Genomic DNA, 26,756 nt, shown 5'->3' with positions numbered 1-26,756 from the left:
ATATGCGCATGCATGTGTTATTTCCTTGGATTTTATATCCCACTTCCTCTGTGGTGTCTGGGGCGTGTGGGATATTACATATTTAGAAGCGTACAATTACTATTTTTTTTAAATTGTCAGTAGAAGGTTTAGGTCAGTTCTGTACTTTAAAGGAAGGAGAAGTGTACAGAATACAGTTAAAAGCTATGGCAAGGGGCCCATGTAAAGCCCCGAGAGATCCGTCATCCACCAAGAATGACCCATGTAGAAAGTTCTGGGCATACATGACGAGTTCACCCATTTGGGCACACAGGAGTTCCTTGGTAGATAAATTGTGGTGGAAAAGGTTCCTCAAGAATCAGGAATGTGTGCTTTTAAGAGCGCAATCCTATGCCTATTTAGACAGGAAAAGCCTTCAATTCCCAGCATGCCCCAGCCAGCATGTAGGACTTTCTTCTGCCTAAATATGCAGCTAGGGCCATGATGGGAGCTATCCTATAGGCAGTCTACAAGCATTCCTAAGGGTGGAATCCTATGGATGTTTAGACATTAAAAAAAGCCCTACAACTCCCAGCGTTCCCCACCCAACCATGCTGGCTGGGGAATGCTGGGAGTTGTAGGACTTTTTTCCATCTAAACATGCATAGGATTCCACCCTTAATAAAGAAAACAGATGATTCTGTCTGTGCCATCTAAAAAGGAAAAAATACCGGGAAAGCTAACATTGCAGTACAGAGCTGGGTGTCATAAATTATTAGGTATATTGGCTAGTAATTCTCTTGGAAAGGTAAATGCAGACTCTGGTGACCTTGTTTCTGTTGCACTGCATTGCAGATCATTACAGAATCACTGGGGCTCCTCAGAACAGGGAGCCCATAAAGTCCTCCTTCATAGGTTCATGTCTGCCATTTACCCTATATTTACATGGACATAGGTTCATGTCCCCCAGGTGACTCTGAACAGCAACCCTTCTTTAATGCTTTTTGTCCTCCCCACAAATGTAAGTTCTTCAGACATTTTGTGATGCAGCAAAGCAAGGAAATTGAGAAAACCTCTGAAGGATAAGAATGTAATTAGAGCTGGGTTTAAGGGTGGGTAATGTGTGGACCTCTGGATGTTGTTGGACTGCAACTCCCATCGTCCCTTGCCATTGGCTATGCTGAATAGGGTTGATGGGAGTTGCAGTCCAACAACATCTGGAAGGCCACAGGTTGCCCACCCCTGGTTAAGATTAGTGTATCCTGGTGGAAGAGTTTGACAAGTAAACCCCATAAAAGCATCCTGCCATTCTTGGTTTTGTCAGAGGACCACTTTGCTGCTTCTTTTTTCTTTTCTTTTTTTGACATGTAAAATATGCTTGAGATGTAAAAAAATATCCCTGCCCTGAAAGGTGGCCTAGAAATATTTTAATTAAATAAATAAATACATATTAATTAAATGCATAAATATGAATTAAATAAATAAATACTTTTTTAAAAATATAGGTACACATTAAAAATGTAATATAGGATTGGGGCAAATGCATGTTTGCCAGTACATGTAATATTTGTGTCTGCCAAGCAGGGACTTTTTTTTTTTTTTAACCCTTCCAGATTCATATATACTGAAGTTCTTTCTCTCTCCCTGCCCACCTACAAATCTAAAACTTGAAAATACATTCAAAAGCCACCATGCTGTGAAAGCAGGGACACTCCACTATTTTAAAATTCTGGGATTTTGGATTCTCTCCCCCACCCCACCCCGATTACAGGCAATTCCTGTGACAAGTTTAAGCTTCCTTGTTCAAATGGTAGTAAGCTGCGGGTACAATATCCTTAAATTATTTTCCCTACCACCACTTCCAGTCCATTTGTCTGAAGATCCTTCCACACATTTGCAGAAGCAATGTTGACTTTGCCACCAAGTAAAGTGGCACTTTGCAGGGAGTGGTTGTCAGCCATAGCTCCCTGTCAAACGTGACTGCATAACGCAATATGTGTGTTGTATTCACACATTACATTTTTAGGTGGAACCCTAAAAAAAGCAATGTGTGGTGTGGCCTTGAATGAAATTAGATTTATCAGCCCTTAGAACACATGCACACACACACACACCTGTGTCCGAGGGTAAAATTGCTTATATCTACCTGGTGATTGATAGCATAAGAATGAACACACAGACACTGCATTGACCTTCATTTGCTGCCATGTCAAACTGTGAAGTTGGCCTCAAAGTGTTGGTGAGAGGCTTCCGTGATAAAGGTACCTGTTGCCTTTAGGCTGGATTTTGTAACAGATATATTACTACCGAAAGCCAGCTCTTGTTACAGTCTCCCAGGCTGTCATGAAGCTGCTTGGTGCCCTTCAGAAAAATAAATACCAACACCATTGTTGTCTTTCACAGCTTGATCCTGCCCTTTTGCCAGGAGGTTAATTTTTTTTAAAAGGAAAAAAGAAAGAAGCAATACAAGAAATTCCTTGATTTCTATAATAGAAACCTGCAATCTGCCACTTGGTGTCTGCAATTTCTCTGCTCCCCTCACCCCCCCGCCCTAAAACTTATAAGTTTGGAGTTAATGAATTATCTTCTCTGTAAAGCGCTGCTGTATGACATCTTGCATTCTCACTGTTCATCATTGCTTCAAAAATGGCCAGAAACCACTTGTGTTGGCAGCACAACTTGCCCAAAACAGTTTATGCACACAGCCTCACGCTGATTAACTCTGGGAAAGAGGTTAAACCAGAAGAAGAGGGCAAATTAAGTTTGTGGTTTTTACTGGAAAAGAGTGTTTGCTGTGTGTATGTTTCCTGTACCGGACAAACTCGCTGGGATGCATTCCACTTTTATCGTTTCACTTTCCACCCTCGTTTCTTTTTTTTCCTTTTCTTTTTTAAAGTAAGTCTTCAAACAATGTCTTTAATAGTTTCTGATCTGGGAACTGGGCCAGAAGTCTGCGATGGGAACACAAAAATGTGGATGCCTAAATCGACCTCTTCAGACAACCTTAGGATCCACATGCTGGGGACACTTGTTGTTGCTTTACTGCAGTGCAGTGGTAAATCAGGGGTGGGCAACTTGTGGCCCAGAAGATGTTTTGCCCTACAACTCCCATGATCCCTCAGCATTGGCTACGCTGGCTAGGGCTGGTGGGAGTTCTAGGCCAAAACATCTGGAGGGCCACGAGTTGCCCAGCCTTGTAGTATTTTATTTATTTATTACATTTCTACTTTGCGCAATGACTAATGTTCCAGAAATGCACTTGGCAACTCAGGTTCCTCTTTGCTTACTTGGCTGTCAGAATGGGTTGCCATGGGGTCAGTATTCCAGGCCAGGGGGTTCCTCTCTGCATTTGGCTTATACATTTAGATAGAGGGATTTTTACAGTCAAGCAACTTGCTAGATCCAGCCTCAGGGCTGCAGCTGGCCATGGATACATTCCGACGACATGGCAAAACATCAGGTGGCAAAGATTTCCTTACAAATTTTAGCAACTTAGAAAATGGTCTGCTCCAGTATTAATCTGGAGTAACACGGGACTACCTTTGAAGACGCTTCGGAAGCTTCCTCTAGTGCCAAAAACTGATGCTTGGGGGAGGGAAGCAATCAGAGCAGATAACATCAAATTTGTACCAGCTGCGCTACCTGCCAGCACATTTCAGGCTCAATGCAAAGTGTTGGTTGTTACCTTTAAAGATCTAAGTGGCTTAAGGCCAGGTTATGTGAAGGACTGCCTGCCCCTATATGAACCTGCCTGGCTGGCCCTTAAAGTCAGCCACAGAGGCTTTGCTCATGGCCCCATATATTGGCCCCAGGCCTGTAACCAAGTCACCTGTAGTTTTAGAGGGGCCTAGAGACCCAAAATGCTTGGCTTAGGTTCATTATAAGTGCAGTTTCCTTGCTAGTGGGCCTCTGAGCACGTGAGATGAGTGAAAGGTCGATAGTGTGGCCTCAGCACATTGTTGTTGTTGTTATATTTATTTATATCCCGCCCTTTTCCCAATACTGGGACTCAAGGTGGCTTTACAACGTTAAAACTTATACAATTAAAACCTATAAATAGAAATATAAATACAAGTGTACAAAAGTTAAAAATATAATTAAATCATCAATATTAAAATTGTAAAAATATCAAAACATTAAAAGGCAACCACCACAACAAAAATAGTATCCGTACGTCATATTTTCACAGGTCCAGACTAGTTACGCATTCCATGCTAACGAAAGCTAGTATCTTATCAGGGCCTAGGATGTGCCTGAGAAGTGAGGCTATGTTTATGCCGAGTTAGAGTGGCTGTGCTGGGAAAGTTCTGATTGTTTTCCTTTGGAACAAGCACAGTTAGCCTAAGCTGGGAAAGTTGCAGATGAACGCTAATTAACGCTTGCTGCTGTCATGCTGCCTCAGTGCTGACATGTATGGTATAAAACCCATTTTACCCCAGGGCTCTGGGTTCAGAGAATCGGTCTGATCCAGCCATTGGGTATGCCTGTGTGATGTAAGTACTCAATAAAGGCTCCTTGTAAGCAAACCTGGGTGTGGCTTATCATTATCTCGGCACCTCCAAACCTTAGCAGCCCACGGCCAGGGCATACACCCCACCAGGGGGATCCTTCAGACTGGCAGGACCAAGAAACAGGGCCTTCTCAGTGGTGACCCCACCATTGTGGAACTCCCTTCTGTGGAAAGTGCATTGGGCTCTCTTGTTGATTGCTTTTTAACAAGATCTAAAGACAGTCGTTTTTAATGGAATGATCTGAAGTTGGCACCAGCTTTTTAATCTTTAATTGTTGCTGCTACTTTCACTGCAGGCTTTCTGACTGAATTGTTTGATGTTCTTATTGTGAATTTTGTATTTCATTGTTTTATGATGACTGTTTTATTTGATGAACTTCAATTTGTTGTTACTGTTATTTATGGAAGTCTAATAGGTATCCAAAACTTTTGTCTGCTGTTATTTACAATAAAATGTATATTCCACATTTCTTCACAATGGAAATACAAGGAAGCTTGACAAGAGATTGGATCCTGCTACTCAGTGACAGCACCATTTCCTGTGGGCCTACGTCCCTGCTATCCTGCCCCGCCTCATCTCGCCCTGCCCCAAAGAGCCATTTAGTCAACAGGAAACAAAACTAAAGTATCCTTAAAAAAAAATAAGGCTGGATCCCAGACAGGAGTGCAGTGCACAATGCATTGGGGCAGGGGGGAGGCATGCAAGGGAATTCCCCTTCCTGATTCCACAGCATTAGCACTTGCAAACCATTTGTTCTTTTGAGAATTGCCCATTGCACAGTTATGCAGTCAGGATGCTGCACCTGCAAAGGTCATAACTTTAGGATCATGGCAGAGAATTTTAACAGATCTGAGGGTGGAAGCCCCACCCACTTGAGTCTGCAGTGTAGAAAAGGCAGCAGCCCCACCAACAAGCCCAAGTTCCCTTAGCAGTGTGAATTTTGCCTACCATCCATCCCATCCCAGCCTTCTCACTCCAGCCTCTGTTTTTTTAATGCTTCAGCTCCTATCATCCCCAGTCAGTATGGCCAGTGGTCAGGAATCCTGTGAATTGTAGTCCAAAACATCTGGAGGATTCCTGCTTGGGGAAGTCACCACCTTGCCCTGTATATACTGAATGCACCTGCCACAAAATTGCTCTGATGTTGGGACAGTCCAGGAACTGGTGATCTGGTGTACAGAAAAGAATTGAAATTTTGAGTGCCATTAGCTAACACACTCTGGAATTTTCTGAGTACTGGTGTAGCATAGTGGCGAAGAGACCAAACCACAAATTGGGAAGCCCTGATTCAAGTCATCTCTCTGCCATGAGCTCATTAGGTAGCTGTGGGCAAGCTCTTATTTCAAAGCTTGTTTCCTTCCACCTTCCCCCACAATAAGGAGATACTAATACTTTACAGGACTGCTGTAAGTTTCACAACAAGATACTGTGAAGCACTTTGAATATTCAAAAGTGCTTTATAGGTCAGCATAATTTAAGCATCATCATATTCATTCTCCACTTCATTCAGGAAAGGGGTCGAGACACAACTTTTAAACTTGACTTTTAAAAAATTGCTATGCTTGTTAGGGCTTTTAAGGGTTGCTTTTAATGTTTTATTATGTTTTATGTGGTTATGATTTTTATTTTCTGATATGTTTGTAAACTGCCTTGGTTTGCTTCAGAAAGGTGATATAGAAATACAATAAACAGATAAATATACTGATTGATTCCCTTTTGCTTTGGCAGATGTACCGGAAAAATGTACAGCAAATCATCCAGAGTCTCATTCGTAAACTGGCCTCTCTTAGCCAGTACGAGGAAGTGCTTGCAAAAATCAATGCAACCTCAACGGACAGACTGACGGTCCTGAAGACCAAACCCCAGGCCATCCAGCGTGATATCATCTCCGTCTGCAGTGACCCCTACATGTTAGCCCAGCAGCTGACTCACATAGAGCTAGTGAGTTGATGCTTCCACCCCATCTTGCCTTTCCAAGATTATTTGTTCACCTTTTTTTGGTGTCTGTGTGTGAGTTTGGAGATGCCATTTATTTTCTTTCTTTCTTTCTTTCTTTCTTTCTTTCTTTCTTTCTTTCTTTCTTTTCTTTCTTTCTTTCTTCAGGAGAGGCTCAATTATATTGGACCACAAGAATTTGTCCAAGCATTTGTACAAAAGGATCCACTGGATAACGACAAGGTGAATAGGAGGTTTTTGTGGGAAAGGGTGCAATGCTCACATGCTTGGCACTTTTCAGGTAGCCCGGGGGGCCAGTGCAACTCAAGTGATGCTTATGATTCCATCTGCCAAGGAGGTGTGTGGGGAGGGGGAACCTAAAGCAGCCTTTCCCAACCTGGTGCCCTCCGGATGTTTGGGACTTCAACTCCCATCAACCCTAGGCAGCATAGCCCATGGGCAGGAATGCTGGCAGTTGTAGTCCAAAACATCTAGAGGGCATCAGGTTGGGGAATGCTGAGCTAAAGGACAGCCAGGGACTGGAACAGGGGATGAGGAGGTTTCCTGAGGTTGCTGTTGACTTCTCATAGGGCTGTGTCTGTCCATAACAGAGAAGAGAGAGGGAGTGGAAGCTGGTGGCTCTGATGTCAGTGGGGCAGTGAATCCACTCCGGGTTTCAGTCAAGAGCATCACACCTTGGATAGCTCCTTTAGAGTTCTGACTGACTGAAACCCAGAAAGGATTCACTGCCCCTCTGACATCGGAGCCACCAGCCTCCACTGGAGACAGTGACATACAGCAGCGGGGTGAGGGAAACAGGACTGCAGACAGGGACTGCAGGGACTGCAGGGAAAACAGGGAAACTGGGACTGCAGGGAAACAGGGACTGCAGACAGGTTGTAACACCAGCATAATGGGACTAGTTGGGTACTGGACATTACATAGTCAAGCTTGTATCTTGAACGCTGTGGCACATGATTCCAGTGACAGCTTGGGCGTGTCGTTGGAACGGGGTGCAGGCTTCTATCTGTTTTAGTGATGGTTTTATTTGTAATTTGTTTGTAATTTTAGGGTTCAGATGTTAATAGTGTTTATATGTTGTGCTGTTTTACACGGGTTGTTAGCCACCTAGGGTCCTTGTGAGGAAGGGCGGGATATAAGTCCATGAAATAATAAAAAATAATTTTGAAAAAGCTTATACCAGCGAGCACCGAGTTAAGCTAATGGTATGGCTGCAGGATTAGAATATTTCCCACCCCCAAGAAGCGCGACCTGGAAAACCACTGCACAGTCTTGTCTTCTCAGAGCTGCTATGGTGATCGGAAGAAGACCCGGAACCTGCAAGCGTATGTAGAATGGTTCAACAGGCTCAGCTACTTGGTTGCCACTGAAATATGCATGGTGAGCAAATCTGTCCATCTTCCCTGTTGCCGTTTTTATCCTTTTGTGCTTTTGTGTGTGTTCAGACTGATGAAATCTTCGAAGGCTTAAGAGCCGTTCTATTCAGGACACCCAACGAGGTAGTAAAATTCTCCGCTGTGCCACTTCAGACTGCAGGTGGGGCTGCGGAAGAGTCCTACTCCCCCGCATAAAAAGCTCCTTGCCAGGATTAAACTAAAAAAACAATTCGGATATTTATTTATATTAAGTCATTAATTACGTTTCTATACCTCCCAATAGCTGAAGCTCTTGCTAAATACTCCTCTGATGTGCTAGTTTACTGCATGCAGGGGTGGTGTGTTTGTTTTGTTTGGTTTTAATGGGGGGGGGGCATTAAAAATATGGCAGGTACACTCAGACCCTCCAGTTCTGCACTCAGTTACTCAATGTTTGATTGCAAGCATTGTTACTCCATCCTTTAGCCCAAAAGGCTCCTAGATTAGAAGTAGCAAGACAGTCCCTGCTTTCAGAGTAGCTTACAATCTAAAAGACAGTTTAGATTCTCCTTTCACACAAGGAGAAAGGGGTGGGAAAGGAGGAGGAGGGGAAAAGCAAGCTGAGGCACCAGTTCTTAAAGTGACAGTTCTTATCATGACTAGCTAGAATGCAAACAGTTCAGGTAGCTGGGTGGAATGGCCGCCACTGGGGAACAGGTGGAGAGAGCCAAAGGCAGCGGGTGTCAGAGGAGGGAATGGAGTAGCCCTGCTTCTTTTCTCTCCCACTGCTCTGCAACATGATGGAATGGTGGGGAGAGCAACTGGATGACTGGCAGCTGAATGAGTGAAGGGACTGTGTGCCTGTTCCACAGCCAGTTCACACATGCAAATCATCAGCTGAAGTGATGAAAATGCAGGCTCAGCTCCATATTTTGGGGGGCCCTGTGCAGGCTGCCCCCAGTGGGCCTCAGCCTCATGCTCCCTTGCACACTTGCCGACTCACTCTCCAGCAGCACTTTATTGACCAGGGAGCCGAGCAGCTGCTCAGATCCTGGCCCTTTATGGTTCTGCTGCCGGGTAAGCCCACAAGAATGAGCCACAAGACGGCCAGCTGCCTCCTCATGCTCACTCCTGGACCTACCCAGTGGCAGCAGTGGCACTGTGGTGGGTTGGGAACTGAGCAACCGCATGGCTCCTCAACCACTGCACGCCCCTGCCAGTGGGTAAGCCCGCTACAAAACCACTGCCACCAGGGGACCCAAGTGCTCGCAGGGACAGGTAAGGCGTCGAGGCTCCAGTGGGCCCTTCCAAGGCATGTGGGCCTCAGCACATGCCCCAGCATATCAGATGCTGGTGCCAGGCCTGTGAAACATGTACATGTGAATCAGCCTTCTGTTTCAGTCGGTTCAAGAAATCCTGTTTGGGGGGATTTAAGCTTGCTCACAAAGGAATGTGTTTTGAGTCTTCTCTGTGGTGGCCCCCACTCTGTGGAACTCCCTCCCTAGGGAACTCTGCCATTCCCACTCTTTAATGATCTTCCGCCGTGCATTAAAAATGTGGTTGTTCAGGCAGGCATTTGGGGAGGGTTAGGATATTTTTAGAAATAGGGTGTTTTTACTGTAGAATGTTATTGTTTTAAATTGTTCTAAATTGTAACTTTGTAACTAAGTTAAATTGTAACTTTGTACATTATCCAGAGTAGCTGGGTGACCGGCTAGAAGGGTGATTAATAAATTTAATTAATTAAATACATACATACATACATACATACATACATACATACATACATAAATAGAGTCTGAAGCACCCAACTAAGGTTATTAGAAGTGCATCTGGACACCCTTTCATAGAAGAGGGAAGCCGTTCCCCAGCTGTGCAGAGAGCTGAAGCATCCTGCATTGGGTGAATCAAATGTGTTAAGACTGGTGTTGGTGGAACCACCCTAAGTTGCTCTCTCTTTGTCTGGCAAGGTCTTCTCTGCCACGACACTTTTCAGACTTACTGTGTCCTTTAAAATACATTAACCTACACGCCTTTGCACAGCACATGACAACCCCTGCTCCATTTCCTTGTCGGTGTTTTGTCTCCCTCCTGCAGCCTGTGAAGAAAAAACACAGGGTAAGAATGATAGAGTACTTCATTGACGTGGCCCGGGAGTGCTTTAACATCGGCAACTTCAACTCTTTAATGGCCATCATTTGTGAGTATAAACAGAAGTCCTTTGTAGATACACATTTTTTAAAGTTGTTGTTTGTAGAAGATGGTTGGTCTGGAAGCAAGTTGACTCACCTCAGTCTGATTCAGGCCAGAACTAGACAGGCTCTGGATGATTGCAGCCAACAGCGGTAACCCCCATGTCTCCTCCTTCTCTTCCCCAGGCCCTCTGGCCTTGTAATGTCCCATCACAAAGACTGTAGTGCTAGACATCACTGGGTGTTTCCCCAGGCCCGCTTCACTTCATTGGCTCCTGTGTGCAGAGGTGAAGGCACTCGCAACGCAGTGATGCCGCATGTTTTGTAGAGGTGGTGGTGGTGGTGGTGGTGATGATGAAGAAGAACATAAGAAAAGCCCTGCTGGATCAGACCAGAGGTCCATCTCATCCAGCATTCTGTTCCCACAGTGGCCAACCAGATGCCTATAGGAAGCTCACACGTAGGACATGAGTGCAACAGCACCCTCCTGCCCATGTTCACCAGCAACTGGTATTCAGAGAAATACTGGACGTAATATACAGCCACTCTACCTGTAGCCATTGATAACCTTATCTGCTATGAATTTGTCTAATCCCCTTCTAAAGTTGTCTAGGTTGGAGGCCAGAATGGGTGTTGGGGGAGAGACAGAGGGTAAGAAACAGTGGCTTGCCTAAAGCCACTTGGTGAGTTCATAGCAAAAGCAAGATTTGAACCTGGGACATCCTGATTCTTAGCTCAGTCTCGTAGCCATTATGCTCAGGTGAGAGGAGGCGATGATGCAGGGCTTCTTTCAGCATCAGCCAAGCAGTTCCCATAGCATTTAGCTCTGACTTCACAGCACTGTGGGAAAGCCAGTTATGGAGGAGAGGCTGTAGCTCAGTGGCAGAGCACCTGCTTTGCATGCAGAAGGTTCCAGGTTTGATCCCTGGCATCTCCAGTTAGGGCTAGGAAGGACTCCTGCCTGAAACCCTGGAGAACTATCGCCAGTCTGTCAACAATACTGGGTGAGATGGACTTAATGGGACCATAGGTTCCTACGGTTTTTACCCAAAATGACGACTCCTGCACTTCTTCGGTGGTGGTGTGTGTGGGTTGTGTTCATAGCAGTCACTCATCTTTTCCTCATTTTAAATATATTAGGCTTGAATGTTTATATATTATTTCTCTCTTATCTCTTTCTCCTTATCCCTACGACCACCCTTTCAACTAAAAGCTGGAATGAACATGAGCCCTGTCTCTAGGCTAAAGAAAACATGGTCAAAAGTCAAGACAGCCAAGTTTGACATTCTTGAGGTAAATCTGATTTTGATCATCTAAAATCTTTTCCCCCACTCCCAGTTGTAAGGACATGGGGCAGAATTCCTCTTTAGGATGGCTAACCTATGCAGGCAGACTACCTGTTCTGTGCATGTTAGGTCCCACTAGTGTTAGTACTGTTAAAAATGGGGGTGAAGGGAATATGATAAATGTGCTGATTACTTTTTGTTACGTTGGTAATAGCAAGATGGAAAGTTACTAGCCCATTAGAAAAACCTAGTAATCTTCAACGGGGATGGGCAACATGGTGCCCTTCAGATGTTTTGGGCAACAACTCTCATCAGCTCCAGCTGGCATGGCTAATGGTCAGGGGTTATGGACTTATAGTTCAAAACATCAGGTTGTCCACCCCTGGTCTGCACTTCCCAGATGCCATTAAATATACAGAGCATTATGGGAGATGTTGCACACTGATGCCTGTGCATTAATGCCTTGACCAATTTGCTGTTACTTCCAAATAATTTAGATAATCAGTAGTTTGATTTAGATGAATGTGAAATTTACACTAGCTTTCTCCATCTATCTCTGGCCATCTTGCAGATTTGATGAGCTTTTGCTTATGGTCTATTTTTACTGTACATAATCTGAAAACACTCCAGTCTCTGCTTCATAGCTAATGTGGTCCCCCCTGAAATAAATGCTGGACTTCTCCAGATCCTGTAATGAGATTACTGTGGCATGAAGTGCGTTTATCTAGCATTTCCATGCTTTTTTTCTCTAGCATCAAATGGACCCTTCCAGCAATTTCTACAATTACCGCACAGCCCTGCGTGGGGCAGCTCAAAGGTCTTTGACAGCTCACAGCAATAGGGAGAAGGTATGATTGTAAATATCTTAGCAGTTGACCATGGTTAAAATGAGCTTGATGGTGAACCATCTGTTTGATACACAGTCTCTTGTTCCTCTGAACCAGCTTTTCTTAACTTGGTGCCATTCAGATCTGTTGGAGTACAATACCTGCATTTTAGTGCCAAAGAGAAATTTTGCATTTTTTAAACTTAAGGGCTGCTCTTTAAGAGTGTGCAAAATGCAGCAGCCAGATTGCTTTTTGGTGTGCATTTTGACCATACTACATCCAACCTATACTAATAGCACTGGCTTCCAATCTTTTTCCAGGCACAATCCAATGTGCAATGTGCTCACCTACAAAACCCTAAACAGTTTGAGGCCAGGATATCTGTAGGAATGCCTCTTCCCCTATGAGCCTGCTCGTAGTTTAGGGTCCATTTCAGAGGGCCTATTATATGTCCCAGCCCCAAGAGAGGTTAAGTTGGTGGCAGCATAGACAGGGCATTCTCTGTGGTAGCACCCTGTGCGTGGAACTCCCTCCCCAAGGAGGTTAGATTGGCTTCTTTCTTGTTTAGCTTTAGATGGGCCGTTAAAGCCTTTTTGCTCCACCTGGCATTTGAATGATATTAAGTGTAATTCTGCACAAACATCTTAAAGATGTTTTTTCTTCATGTTTTAATTTCTTCAGTATGTTGTTTATTATGATATTGTTTTATATGTTTCCTGGGGGTGGAGTATTGGGGGCTGAAAGGCAAAGAATAAATAATATTATAAATAAAAATGAAGCCACGAGTTTGCACACTTTGGCTTTAGAGCTCTATTTTGAGAGAGACCGCACCCCCCCCCCAAGCCCTCGTCGATAGCGATCACTTGCATTGTTGAAAGAGAGTAGTTTTATTTATGGTCCTGGTCTGGTCTGAAGGTTTCTTACAGACATACCTAGCTCAGAGATGCTCTTATTGGCAAGGGGCAAGGATGTGAGGGCATGTTTATTTGCTTGTTGAAAAGGCCAAAGGGAAATGGAGGGTTTCAGGCCTAAACTAGAGAAATGGATGAATGGTGAAAGAGAATCAACAGCAGGCTGTTGGGAGTATAAGACGCACTACTCTAGCTTTAATCAAGGAGGAAGGAAGGCTTTATAATAATTCAGAAGTATCAAGCTAGAATGCTTATTCTGAGCCCATCTTTAGCAAGCCTTCCCTTTCCATCCTGATGGAAGCATTTGTTTTCATTTTGTTTTGATTCCCCATTCTGCCCTCACTGCCTTTCAGGGAGAATTGATTTCCAAGTGCGTTTCTCTCCTGCAAACACCCCCCCGCCCCCCGCAATAGCCCAGCCTGTAAAAGACATGGAGCAGAGTTGTAAAGGGTGGTAAAGAAAGGCTTTTCTCTTTGGATGAAAAGCATAATGATGAAAACAAATGGAGCGAGGCTGTTGCAGGGCTGCCCCTTGGCCAAAGACATCTCTGTACCATTTGTTATGTCTTTTAGGAGAGCAGTATATCCTAGGGCTCAGCTAAACCAAAAAATACACCAGTCTTTAGTTTTGGCTCCCTTAAGAGCTGTTCTCATATGGACCAAATATGGGGAACAGAGGGGGAGAGATAATAGGAATAGGCTTGGAAGATAATGTGATCTGGTACCCCAGCAGATCTTTTAAAATTTGTTAACCTTATGATATTTTACTTCATTTAAGATTAAGTGTGTGTGTATAATACACATATAGCTAACGAACTGGGCTTTGTTGTATATAAAATACAAGTGCTATTCAGTGCCCAAACAGAATTACTTCCAATGTGTGTCTAGTTGCTACGTCTAGACATCGTTCCTTGTTTTTCCTACGTCGTTCCTTGTTTTTACTTGAGAGTAGGTGTAGGGCTCCCACTCTGGATCAGGGCTCCTGCATTGTGGGGGGTGGAGTAGGTGAATTTTAAGATCTGGATCAGGGTCCTGCACCTACTCTAGAGTAAAAATGCGGGGGGGAGACATACTTCCTAGACCAGGGGTGGGCAACTGGTGGCCCTCCAGATGTTGTTGGACTTCAACTCCCATGATCCCTCATCACTGGCTGTGCTGGCTAAGGCTTCATCGGAGTGGTAGGCCAAAACATCTGGAGGGTCTCAAGTTGCCCACTCCTGTGCTGTACACACATATAAAGTAATGTCTGTTTTGGCCCTCAGGCATTCAAGAGAATGCATGGGGGCTCAGAGTGTGTACTGGGATAAAGCCCTGCACACCGCCCCCTACATCTCCTTGCATACTGGCAAAGTCTGAACTGAGGAGGTGGGCCGGTGTACGTAGAGATGTGCAGGGTCAGCGTGCAAGACATAGAGGGCAGAGCCAGAGGGCAAGCCATGAGGCTCACAGCCAGTCTGACTCGAAGGGGCAGCACTCATGGATTATTCAAGGGGCAGGGGCAGTGTGCACAACCCCATCCCAGTACACACTTTGCACCCTCACGCGTTGCCTCAAATGTCTGAACAGGGCTACCGATGTGTTGGGAACTGATGTGAGTTAGTATTATAACAATTACGAAATACAAGTTACATTTTGGCCCTTTTGAAAATGCTTTTGGGTGATATAAATGACGAAGCTATAACATGGTTCTGTAAGAAATTAATCTGTAATTGTGTTAATAGCTGTAGTAGCACAAAATTCGAAATCCGTTGAAACACCCGCAGCAGCCTTTCCCAAGCCAGTGGGCCTCTGGGTGTGTTGAGCCCTCAGCCAACAGGGTCACCCACGCTGGCTGGGGATGGTGGGAGTTGTAGCCCACCACATTTTGAGGCCTTCAGCATGGGGAAGGCTGACCTACAGAAGGGGTCTGGGTTGAGAAAAAGGTTTGGAATGTATTAACAGTGGTCAAATACATGCGGAAAATTAGGACTTGACAGGAGAGACGAGAATCTGATATTTTGAGGGAAAACTGGTGATGACATATTTGGAAACTGAACCTATGAACTGGGATAAGCCAAATAAATACAAAACTCTGGTTTAGATCCAGACCTAGTCATGCTTAGTGTAGACCCATGGACACTCAGTTCTGGCATGACTTAACTCAAGTCCCATTGATTTCAGTGGGCCTACTCTAAGCATAGCTAAGTCTGAATCCAACCCAATACATTTGCACAAATCGCCTGTTGTGTCAACCAAAATAAAAATGAGCTACTGGGAAGAGGCAGGATAACTGTTTGCAGGGAGAAAGGGGGGTTGTGTGTGTTTGTTTTCCATATTACCCACTGTGAAAATTCAGTAGAGCAACACGCTGGATGAGAATAATGGAAATTGTGTCCAATACATCTGGAGGCAGTGGAGGCTGGTGGCTCCGATGTCAGTAGGGTGGTGAATCTGCTCCAGGTTTCACTCAGAACCAGTGAGAACTCTAAAGGAGCTATCGGAGGTGTTTCTGACTGGTTCTGAGTGAAACTGGAGCGGATCCCCAGCCACGCTGACATTGGAGCCATCAGCCTCCCTGGAGGGCATTCGGTTGGTACTAGCTTGGACACTAGGAGCCCTGTCAGACTAGTTTCAACTCCAAGTAGGGGGAAAAAATTGCTCTGCCCTCTCTAGGCTGTGTGCAGTTAGTTGTTTTCAGGGATTTTTAACTGGGAGCGACTTGAGTTCGCCGGGACTCATGCCTATTGTGCTGCCACCATTCTGGATCGGATGTTGAGCCTGGAATCCTGTTGCTCCTGCTTCCTTTAGATTGTGATCCCTTTCTTCAGCCTGCTCATCAAGGACATTTACTTCCTCAACGAGGGCTGTGCTAACCGCCTGCCCAACGGCCACGTCAATTTCGAAGTAAGTCGAGAGAGCGTGCCCGGGGCTTCCTGGTGGTTTTCACCACCACGTGTTGCTAATTAAAGTGTGAGCAGAAAGCCTGGCCCGGGGCCTGCTGCCTGTTCTCTTAATGCTGACTGTGAGCGAGACTGGGCCTTGAGAGACAGGCCTAGCCGCTTAGCGCCTGCTGCAGTATCCCGTTGCCCAGGATGCGTGCATGGACGGAAGGCTTTGGGGAGACCTGTTGCTCTGATCTGTCTCCTTCCCCTCCCTTGGTCATGGCTCTTCTTTTAAAATAAACAAACAAACAAATAAATAAATATATCTCCTGACTCTCAGTACTTACAAAACGCCTTTCTCTCTGGCCAACTGGTGTCTCCTTCCCCAGCGCACAGAATTAAAGAGCAAAGCTTCCTTCTATGGCTGGGGTTTTCTGTCAAGGGCCTCATTTCCTTGGGGGTAATCTACTGGGGGCTGTATGCCAGTGGTGGGCAGGGCCGAAGCCAGTGGTGGCTGGGATGAGAACCAAAAGTGAGCAGGGGTAGAGGCTCTCTCTCTCTGCCACCCCTTTTCTCTCTCTCTCTCTCCCCCTCTCTCCCCCCCCCTCTGTCTACCCCCCCCCTCTCTCTCTCTACCACCCCTTCTCCCTTCCAGAACTGTCTGTGTGCACACCCACACCCTCGTGCCCTGTTCTCCTGCAGTGGTTTGGGTGAATTGGGGTACTTTTTTCAAGCCTATCAGATGCTTTTTTTCAAGCCTAATTGCAGTGGGGGGGAGATTGGGGGGGGTCACAGCTGCAAAGGGAAGGGTTAACCTCTCCCCATGTGCAGTGAACCACCCAAGACACACACACACCCAAGACACACACACACACACAGAGCAATTGGGCTTGAAATATGTTTCTCATTGGTTCCAGTGGAAGACATTTTTTTCCCCAAGACCAATTCCATCTCAGGGTAGTGGGGTGTGTGTGTGTGTGTGTGTGCGCCTACCATTAGGCAGACTGAGGCGGTCGCCTCAGGCGGCAAATTCTGGGAGGCAGCAGCAAGGGATTGGAGGACAGAGCTGTGGGCGATGTGGCTGGCCTGCTTCCTTCCGGTGTGACAGAGGGCACTGTCCCATTGCCACTCCAGTCGGCTTTTGTACATGGAATGGGAGAAGGCACCATCTTGTCCTTTGCCTCAGGCAGCAAAATGTCTTGAGCCAGTCCTGTGTGTGTGTGTGTGCGCGCGCGCGCGCGCATGTGAAAAGTTAACCTTACCTTCCCTGTGTGCTTGGCATATGGCCTCAGAAGGTCACCCATGAAGAAATGCATCCCCACTCCTGCTCTAAAAGAAAACCTTGGAGGGACAGGTGAAAGGGGGAAGTGGTGTCTTCACTTCTTAATTTAAAAAAACCAAAGTGTTCCTCCTCTGTCACAAGTATAGGAAGCGCCAGTTTGGAGTTCCCCCCACCCGTCCTGGGTTCTTTCCTTTGACTGGAACCAAACTCGGGTAATTTATTGTTGGGTTTGTTTTGGTTGCTTCATGCTTTTGCTGATGTGTTGGTTTTTTTCCTTCCCTTCCCTGTCATCCTCCATTTTTGATGATAGAAATTTTGGGAACTGGCTAAACAAGTGAGTGAGTTCATGACCTGGAAACAAGTGGAATGCCCTTTTGAGAGGGACCGGAAAATCCTTCAGTACTTGCTGACTGTCCCAGTCTTCAGTGAGGATGGTAAGAGATGAGCAAGCTTGGTTAACTGTGCTGCCTATTGAAGACCTGTTTCATGCTATCAAGCATTTAATCTTCTGAGCCACTGATGGCTTGTTAGATTTCAGTAAAACTGGATTAGCTTTTTCACCTGCTCTGTCTGTTTTCCATTTTTAATTCTAGTTTAACGGTTTTATTGGTCTGTGTTGTTCTTTTGTGTGATGTAAGCCATCTTGCGTGTTTCTTTTTAGACAGAAAGCACAGGATATAAATAATCTCAATAAATTAAGAGTGATGGCTCACCCAGCATTTGACTTACTGGAATGCTTGCCTGACGTACACATTATGAAGAGAAAGACTGAGCCGGGCTCTCACTGCAACAGAAAAACTCTATACTTACCCTCCTTTATTTATTTGATTTATACCCTGCTTTTCCACCAAAAATATGGCGCTTGAGGCAGCCAGAAGTAATAAAACAAAGATGAAAAGAAACGTAGTTAAAACAATTTTATTTGTTTGTTTGTTTGTTTCTATACCGCCCAATAGCCGAAGTGCTCTCGGCGGTTCACAAAATTAAAACCACAAAGCGCAGCATAAAACAATATAAAATATGAAAGCTTAAACCCACAAAATAACCATACAACCAGAATAAAACCTAGCAGCAATGCAGAGATTTAAAATACAGTTTTAGAACACCAGAGCTAAAAGATTAGGAAGTTAAAATGCTAAAATACAGGGAGAATAAAAAGGTGGTAGCAGAACGAGTACAACGTGCCAGGCAAACCTCTTTAGGGAGCTCATTCCACAGCCAGGGTGCCACAACAGAAAAGGCCCTCTTCCTGGTAGCCACCCACCTCACTTCCTTTGGTGGGGTATCTCGGAGAAGGACCCCTGAGGATGATCTTAGGGTCCTGGCAGGCACATATGGGAGGAGGCAATCCTTCAGATAACCTGGCCCCAAGCCATTTAGGGCTTTGAATGTTAATACCAGCACTTTGAATCAGGCCCGGAAATGGATTGGCAGCCAGTGCAGCTGAAAAAGTACTGACGTAATAACTTAAGAACACAATTAAAAACGTAACAATAATAGAAATAAAAACAGCCAATAGAATCTGTGTACTTACATTATTTAGCCCTAACAGTTCCCAGGGCAGTTTATGGTAAGAACAAATTAAACCAATTCACCTTTAAAAACAATACAAGTTTAGAAACTGTGTGGGTTCTTTTTTTAATGCTGTTTGGTGGTGCTGTTTCAAATAACGGTGGTTAGCTGGCAGCCTTGAGGGTCCCATCTGAGATGTAAAGGTGGGATATAAATAGTTTAATAACGTTAATCTCAAAATCCGTAGGCAACATTTCTAATCAAGCAGCAGCCACAGAGGATCAGGGTGGATATGGGTTTGGATCCAGGGCTCCTTCTATTTGTGGAAGGGACTGAGATACTCAGTGGAGGCTCTCACTGGAAGAAAGAGGGAGGCAATTTCCACTGATTTCCCTTCTCCCTGCAGCCCCCAGCACCACCTCCCACACTGTTCCGAAGGGTACACCAACCTTCCTGAGCAGTTTTTTCAGGGAAGGAGGAATCACCTAGACGTTTCTCGGCCCCCCACACACCTCACTTCCACTGGCGTTCCAGTTGTAGTACTAATGACATCGCACAAGCGTAAATGAATGCTTGCGCAATGTAACTAGTGCAACAGGGAAACGTGGCAATTTTCTGCTGAATGTCAAAAGCAAATCACCATTTTTTCCCCTTGCACAAATGATGCAGCAGTTGGTTTACGCTTGTGTAACGTCATTCACACTAGTGCTGGAACACCATTAGATATTACCCAGTGGGAACATCCTGTGAGCAGAGTTCTGCTCAAGGGAACTCTGGATCCAACCCATTGTGTCTCTTCAGTCTTAGAATGTATGCAGGGTTTTTTTTAACCATGTAAGAGGGTTCTTCACAATCTAGGCCTGATTACTGTATACTTGGAAGCGTGGCAGACTTCCACCACTATCACAGGGAAGGCGATGCAATCCTCTCGGGAGAGGATTGGAAGATGCTTGTCCTGGTAACGTTTTGTTTCGTCTGATTGCAGCACTTTATTTGGCTTCCTATGAGAGTGAAGGCCCTGAGAATCACATTGAGAAGGACAGATGGAAGACGCTCAGGTCAGTGTCAAAGGGTATTGCCATCAATAAATCAGCAGACTGCAAACTCGCTCTAGCATTAGACACCTTCAGCACCAAAGGTTTTGCCGCATGCCTCATCAGATGAACACAGGGTGAACTTTAAAAGGAACTGTCCCTGTAATTTCTGGGCTTTCCGTAATAATTGCTGCAAGCTGTTTCATCTTCTGTTTTGTTTGTTTTTTCTTCTCTACCCATCCACAATCCATTAGGAACTTTTGTCTCCCATTTTAAAATTCAAATACATATTTTCACCAACCCAGACTGATCTCTATTTATCCCACACCCTTTATCGCTTGAGGGTATTGTCCAGTTAATCAAGTATGATTCTAAATTCTGCTACTAAAACTTGAGTTGATACACTGGTTAGCAGATAAATTGGTTAAAGCCCCATTTTGGCAGCTGACACAGTGTGTGCCAGTGGCAGTAAACATTACACTGGCAATTGGGGAATTAGAGCTTTTCGCCAGCACTCCGGAAAAATCATTTGTGCAACTGGGAAGCCACAGGTCTTGTATTGACCACGTTGGTTGGTTGCCACATGCTGTCTTGGACAGGGCTCCTGTTCTTCTAGGAGCCACCATGCAGGAAAAAGGTCTACAGATATGGCTTGGCCATTCATAGGTTTGCTGGGGCAAAAAGAAGCCACGCTTGCCAAACAACTCTCCGCCATACATGATTTCAAAGGCATAAGACAAGATTTAATTTTTGTGAACCAGCCAGAGAACTTCAGCTATTGGGCGGTATAGAAATGAAATAAATAAATAAATAAATCTGCTCACCCTGCAGCTCAAGCCTATCCTGGCTATTTAAGATTATCTGCCAACCAGAGCCAGCCCTGCCATTAGGCAGAGTGAGGCATGTGCCTCATGTAGAAGATGTGGGGGTGTCATGAAAGGGTAGCAAATCGTTAGTTATTAGGCCCTCAGTCTTACAAATACATGCAAGTTCAGAGCAGCCTTCCCCAACCTGGTGCCCTCAAGATGTTTTGGACTTCAACTCCCATCAGCCCTAGCCCGCTCAGGAACACTGGGAGTTGTCGTCCAAAACATCGGCACCAGGTTGGGGAAAGCTGGCTCAGAGGGATACCAAATGCAGTATAGGTGAGAGTGACGGACTGGGAGCCGGGAGAGCCGGGTTCTAGTCCCCACTTGGCCATGGAAGCCCACTGGGTGACTTCAGGCCAGTCACAGACTCTCAGCCCAGCCTACCTCACAGGGTTGTTGTTGTGAGGATAAAACGGACAGGAGGAGGATAATGTAAGCCGCCTTGGGTTCCTTGCATGAGGGAAAAAGGCGGGATATAAATGCAATAAATAAATTTAAAAAAAAAATGCAGCGTTTGAGATGGTCTGTAGACCAGGCTACAGAACCTCTTTCAGCCAGAGGGCTTTCTTTGATTTGGGGGAAATTCTCGGGGGGCTCATTCCAGTGGTGGGCAGGGCCAAAGGCAAAGAGGGCGGGGCCAAAATGCCAGCACATTGTAGCTTATAGCCCATTGCCAGTAACAAAGCCTTAGGAGACGCATTTCAGCTTTTTTAGAATAGGGAATAAACTGCCTAGAAGTCAGGAAACCACCATCTGAAGCTGTTTCTATGTGTCCTAATGGGTGTTTCCCCCCATCTTTTTGATTTTCTCTTTAGGTCAACGCTTCTCGGAAGGGTTTAGTATGTGACTGCCTTCCTGCTGCTGCTGCTGCTGCTGTGTTGGCCTGGATTCTTATTTTTGAAAGCCTTTATTGAGGCCATTTATTTATTTTCCCTTCTTCCCACCCCCCTTTGAATCAAGCGGCATTTTAAGTTATGAGAACCATGCAGCTAGTTATTTAAGACATGTCAAAACTTTATGCTAAGGAACAACTGCAAGTGAGCTGAACTCAAGACTAAACAGACCGACTTCTGAAACCTGATGGATCATCAGATTAAATCACAAGTTTGTTATGTGTGATTGATGAAAGACAGCAGTGAGGAAGCTCCTCTGAAGATCTGAGTCTTCTTTAATCATTTTGAAACACCGGGATGGGATTTCCCCACTGCCACCACCACTTTCACTTTTGCCCTGCTGTTCCTTTGATGTGTTACAACTTGCTACTTGTGTACTTGAGTGCCAGATTCTAAAGCAAACTTCCACTTCAACCATCGGAATTCCGACTTTGACTGTTTCGCATGTCAGGCGAGGAAAGGACATTTTGCTGAATGAATCTAGGAACTTTTGTTTTTCTCCTTGAGCAGGGGAAAAAAATCAAGATGGAGTGAAATGGGCTGCTAAGGTTTTCATCTATTTATCATGGAAATGGGGTTAATTATTTTTCTTCTTTAAGGTTGTTTTTGAGTTAGCTGCTGGTTGGCAAACTCCTGTTGTGTATTATTTGAAATTGAAAAGTAATGACATTCAGTGCTTTGATAGGAAAAGCAGACACTAGAAGGATATGTAGCAAATGTAGCTAGACTGTGTAGAAAAGTCTCCTCACCACCCCAGTATACAATTATGGTGTCTTTGTTTTTGTATGAGGGCACATCTACACTACAAACTGGTATGAAACCCGTTCAGCTTCCTGGCTTTCTCTAAAGACTCTTGGGAACTTAGTTTTTGAGGGTACTCCAGAGACATATATCTAGCTTGTTCATGAGATATTTGTTCCCAAAGTTCCTTTCTTGGGGAGCCATAACAGTTGAACTGGCTTGAAACTGGCTTAAATTTGTGATGTAGACATTCCCAGAATATTTGTATTTTTTCCTGTGTCTTTTCCTCCTCTCTCTGCATTACTGTTGAACAAACTGACTTGTTTTTCTACTTGAGAATCTACAGCTCAGACTGTAGCTAGATATAATATACATTTTACTTCTATTGAGGTTTTTTTTAAAAAAAACAAAACGACACCTGTGTTTGGAGGTAAGACCTGTAGGTGATACATGATCCAGTAAAGCTAATTGAAATTGTGAAAATCCTAGAGACAAAGGAAGGTTTCTCTTCAGCTAAAGCTGTGAATTGAAAACAGCTGCCACTTTCTATCTTTTGCTTCAAGAGTTTATAAGCATTGTTTTGACTGTGAAACAGGTCACTTTGTTACACATCCTATGAAGTCTGTAGTAGCTCTGAATGCTTAGCCACTGTAACTTATCCCCTAGAAATTCTGGCAAATGAAAGAGCCCCTTGAGCATTAGGCAGCTGTTGACAAATCATATTCCAAGCAAAGGGACTTATATGTAATCATGCTGCTGCTCAAAACTTGAAAATAAATAAAAATATGTGCTTACATTGTCCCGCATACCTGTAGATTTGAAAAGAAGTTCACGGTTTGTCTCTCTTTTAAAAGTGTTCCTAACACCATAATCACATGTCTACTCAGAAGTAAATCCTGTTGCGCTCAATGGGACTTCTGCCTTAGTAAATGGGTACAGAACTGCAGCATATGTAATGTGACTCCATTTTAAAAGGAGCAGGACCTCTGTCCCTTGAGAAATGTCCAAGAATGTACTGCTAAGAAGCAGCATTCATTTTTCCTGTGTTGATAGTATCTGCACACATGCCTTGGCAAAGTGGATGAGGGAACAGAGGTGATCCTGACGACTGTTCCCAATTTCTCTGCTGGTGCAGTCCTAGGGGGAGACTAGCATCTAAATGGACCAAAGTACATTTTAATGTACCAGTCCCCATCCTCTGGGTCACAGTGGGGATTTCACCTCTTTGCCGAAGATGTATGGCTCTCCATCAGCATATAAAAAAAAAATAGTGGGGGTGAAATTTCTAGGGCTGCATATTTTAATTGAGAAATTAGTTACATTAATCTATTAAAAACATTTGTAATCAACTAAAAGTCACCCCATTAATTGAACAAATGTTACTTATATTAAAAATAATTACTTTCAAAAACCTGCAGATCGTGACCTCTATCTTAGAACAGGCATTCTCTTCTCCTCCCCCTGCCCCAAACATGCACACAATAATTGCCCCTTCTAAGGTGACACTTGCTGTGACATATATATGCACCATCTTTTAAAACACACACACACACACACACACACACACACAGTATATATACATACATATTAATTATTTTATCATATGCAAATCTGTTCAAACCCAAACTCAGGTTTCTTTAATTTGGGGGCACCCCTTGACATATTCCGCAGCTGAAAAGGTTACCATGTCAACTTGCAAAACATGACTGTTTTAACCTGTCTCAATATTGCTATACTCATGATGCGGTTATACATGTCCTAACAACAACAAATGCTTTTCAAATATGCTGCTTCCGTTAGTTTGTTTTGGCAATTTAATCTTGGATATATTTGTATGTTATTGTTACATTTATATCCTGCCATTTTTCCTCTTGCACGGAGCCCAAGACAGCTTACATTGTCCTCCTCCTCTCCATTTTATCCTCAAAACAACAACCCTGTGAGGTGGGTTGGGCTGAGAGTCTGTGACTGGCCCAAAGTCACCCAGTGAGCTTCGTGGCCAAGTGGGGACTAGAACCCGGATCTCCCGGCTCCCAGTCCAACACTCTCGCCACTACACCAAACTGGCTGTCAGTGTCAAGAGCTTTTAAGCCTGCTGGCAACTCCTTCCTGATACTTGAAGAGGCACTGGTTATGTCAGGAATACCATTTTCTACTTTCCCGATAGAACTTGCTGACCAGGAGTGAGAAATGTTATTGTCTGACACTTTCCAAAATTACCCCTGAACAACTTTTCATGTTCCAGGCTTGTCTTCCTGTTGGAGGGGGGAACGGGACTTAATGCCCTGTTCATATGGCCACTCATGACCTTCCTGGTCTGTATTTTTACTCCTATGAGCCCCATCCTTCCTCTGAGCCACACACACCCCTTGGAGAAGCGAATGGGTCCATGTGACATCACCATTCAACCCATCCAAACCCTTCCTCTTTACCAACTTGGCCAGTGTGTAAAATACTTGATGGATGAACTCTATGTAGGCTCACCCACTAAGGCCCCAATTCTGTTCTGGCTGCAAGTTTTACATAGAGCTAGTTTCCCTAGATTAGAGGGTAGGCAATATGGTGTCCTCCAGATATTTTTAGACTACAACTTCCATTATACCTGATCTTGGGCTATGCTGGCTGAGGCTGGTGGAAGCTGTAGGCCAAAACATCTGGGAGGGACCAGGTTGCCTACCCCAGCCCTAGATGGTGATGCACAGTAACAGATATCTATCAGACTCGGGGTAGCAGGTGGATGTTTATATCCCTCTGTTCCTCCATGGAACTTGAGATGATGTACATGGTTCTTTTCCCTTCTCCCCATTTTTATCTTCACAACAGCCCTAGGCTGAGGTAGTGATGCCCAAAGATGCCCAGTGAACTTAATGGGTAAGTGAGGATTATGAATCTGGGTTGTCGTAGTCCGACACTACCCACGATACAACAGCAGCTCTCTCACATTGACTGCAGAGAACATCGTGATGAGAAGTTTGGGGTTAATTATAGGCTTATTATCTTTAACTGTTGGATTTCTATTCTGCCTTTTAACCTGGAAGGATCCCCAAGGCAGCTTACATAAAAGTAGAATTACATTGGGATCGCTCCTACCTCCTCTGATACAATAGGTCACCTAATTATTTATCTGTGGAAATAACTTCTCTGTGTGTTCAACTGCTTTAGTTTTGGCTCTTGGACTGGCTGGGACAAACGTGTGTCATTTATGGTGTTGCTTGAATAAATCCTTGGGCAGGGGGGTTCAAAAGAGGAAATAGTGTTGACAGCCGAAAGCAGCCTGTTTTGTGTTTGGGGGATAGAGAGTGTGGGGATATAACTTGAAAGGAGTGTGCATACTAAAGCATGACACGAGCCTTGCTGCCTTCACGTCTACAGCAGCAGGTGCAGCAAAATGTGCCACTGTGGGACTGTCTAGTGAACAAAAGAAGCAAACATTATTGCCCCAGGCGAGCTGGAGTCTCTTTATTTTGGATGCAGAGGAGCTTGGCTTCTGACTGCAACAACTGAAGCCTCCTTGTGCACGGTCCCTTTTCTCCTACTATGCGGATGTGATAATCTAGTATTTATAGGAGGACAGACATGATTAGGGTGGGATGAATCTGTTAATTTAGCTTTTTTTCAGCTTCCCATTTTTTCATGGTTAAGTTTGGTTCACCTTGAACTTTGAGGATTTCTCCAGTCTAAAATTTGGTTTGTCCTGAATTTTTTTGAAAAGAGTTTGCATGCGCATTCATAAGCATTGTTGTGCACATTTCTCCTAATATGTGCATTTTTGTATGCAGTATTGCCTAATATACACATTTTAGCAAGCGGTTTTCCTAAAATAATGCATTTTCCATTGTTATTTTCCCTAACGCATGCATTTTCATACAAATTATTGATTGGAGAACTCTACTGCAAAATTCCGAGAACTGCAAATTTCAACAGATAACTGAGTTTTGATTGCACAGTGGTTCAAAAGAGCAAAGTTAGGTAAATTCGCATTAAAATGTTTATTGAACTGATCCCCCACTGATCCCCTCATCACTAGACAGAAGAGATGTGGGTGCATATATTGGGGGGAAAAGAAATAATAGGCCAGAATCCAAGAAGAAGAAGGAATGCCTTTGTTGTTTTTGTTACTGCAGTTCTTATTGATGAAAGAAGCAAGCCTTGTGGAACACTGAATGGTGCCTTATCTCTTCAGTATAAAGAGACTGAGCTACGGATTGGAAACTTGCCTTTGCAGTGAACTCACTAAGGGCACAATCCTATGGCCGGTAGTCAGCAGCTAGACAGCCATAGGATTGGTCGGTTCCCTGAGAACCGACCTCCAACCCCTCCCATGCTGCCTCATAAGCAGCACAGATCGGCTCCGTGCTCGGTAGAGCAGTGCAGAGCAGGGGAGATGGGGCATTCCTGGGAGTGGGCCAGGGTGGGGAGGTCCAAAGTGCCAGTACAACACTTCTTATGTGTCATCCAGCTGCCCCTCCCCGTGCTCCGAGGTCCTGCGGATAGACAGCCGAAATCAGCTGTCTAGCTGCGAAAGCAGGGTGGAGGGAGCACAGAGGACTCACCGCTCCTGCTGCCCTG

General features: G+C 44.6%; 1 protein-coding gene across 1 annotated transcript in view; it reads left to right on the top strand.

Annotated features, from left to right (window-relative positions):
- The window catches only part of RASGEF1B (RasGEF domain family member 1B), a 47,401-nt gene extending 23,800 nt beyond the window's left edge, over positions 1-23,601 (top strand). Inside the window, exons 5-14 of the mRNA XM_084855449.1 lie at positions 6,198-6,410; positions 6,573-6,647; positions 7,710-7,805; positions 9,878-9,980; positions 11,186-11,265; positions 12,011-12,106; positions 15,783-15,878; positions 17,449-17,572; positions 19,636-19,708; positions 21,369-23,601. Coding sequence (XP_084711575.1) covers positions 6,198-6,410; positions 6,573-6,647; positions 7,710-7,805; positions 9,878-9,980; positions 11,186-11,265; positions 12,011-12,106; positions 15,783-15,878; positions 17,449-17,572; positions 19,636-19,708; positions 21,369-21,393 — 981 coding nt within the window. The 3' untranslated portion in view covers positions 21,394-23,601. The remainder of the gene's footprint in view (positions 1-6,197; positions 6,411-6,572; positions 6,648-7,709; positions 7,806-9,877; positions 9,981-11,185; positions 11,266-12,010; positions 12,107-15,782; positions 15,879-17,448; positions 17,573-19,635; positions 19,709-21,368) is intronic.
- Positions 23,602-26,756: the final 3,155 nt, after the last annotated feature.

Source organism: Heloderma suspectum, chromosome 5 (assembly GCF_057233095.1).
Source record: "Heloderma suspectum isolate Gila_16-S chromosome 5, 16-S_ref, whole genome shotgun sequence".
In the NCBI taxonomy this organism is placed as follows: Eukaryota; Metazoa; Chordata; class Lepidosauria; order Squamata; family Helodermatidae; genus Heloderma; species Heloderma suspectum.
The sequence above is the reverse complement of the archived record's forward strand: the minus strand, read 5'-3'. Positions and strand labels throughout refer to the sequence as shown.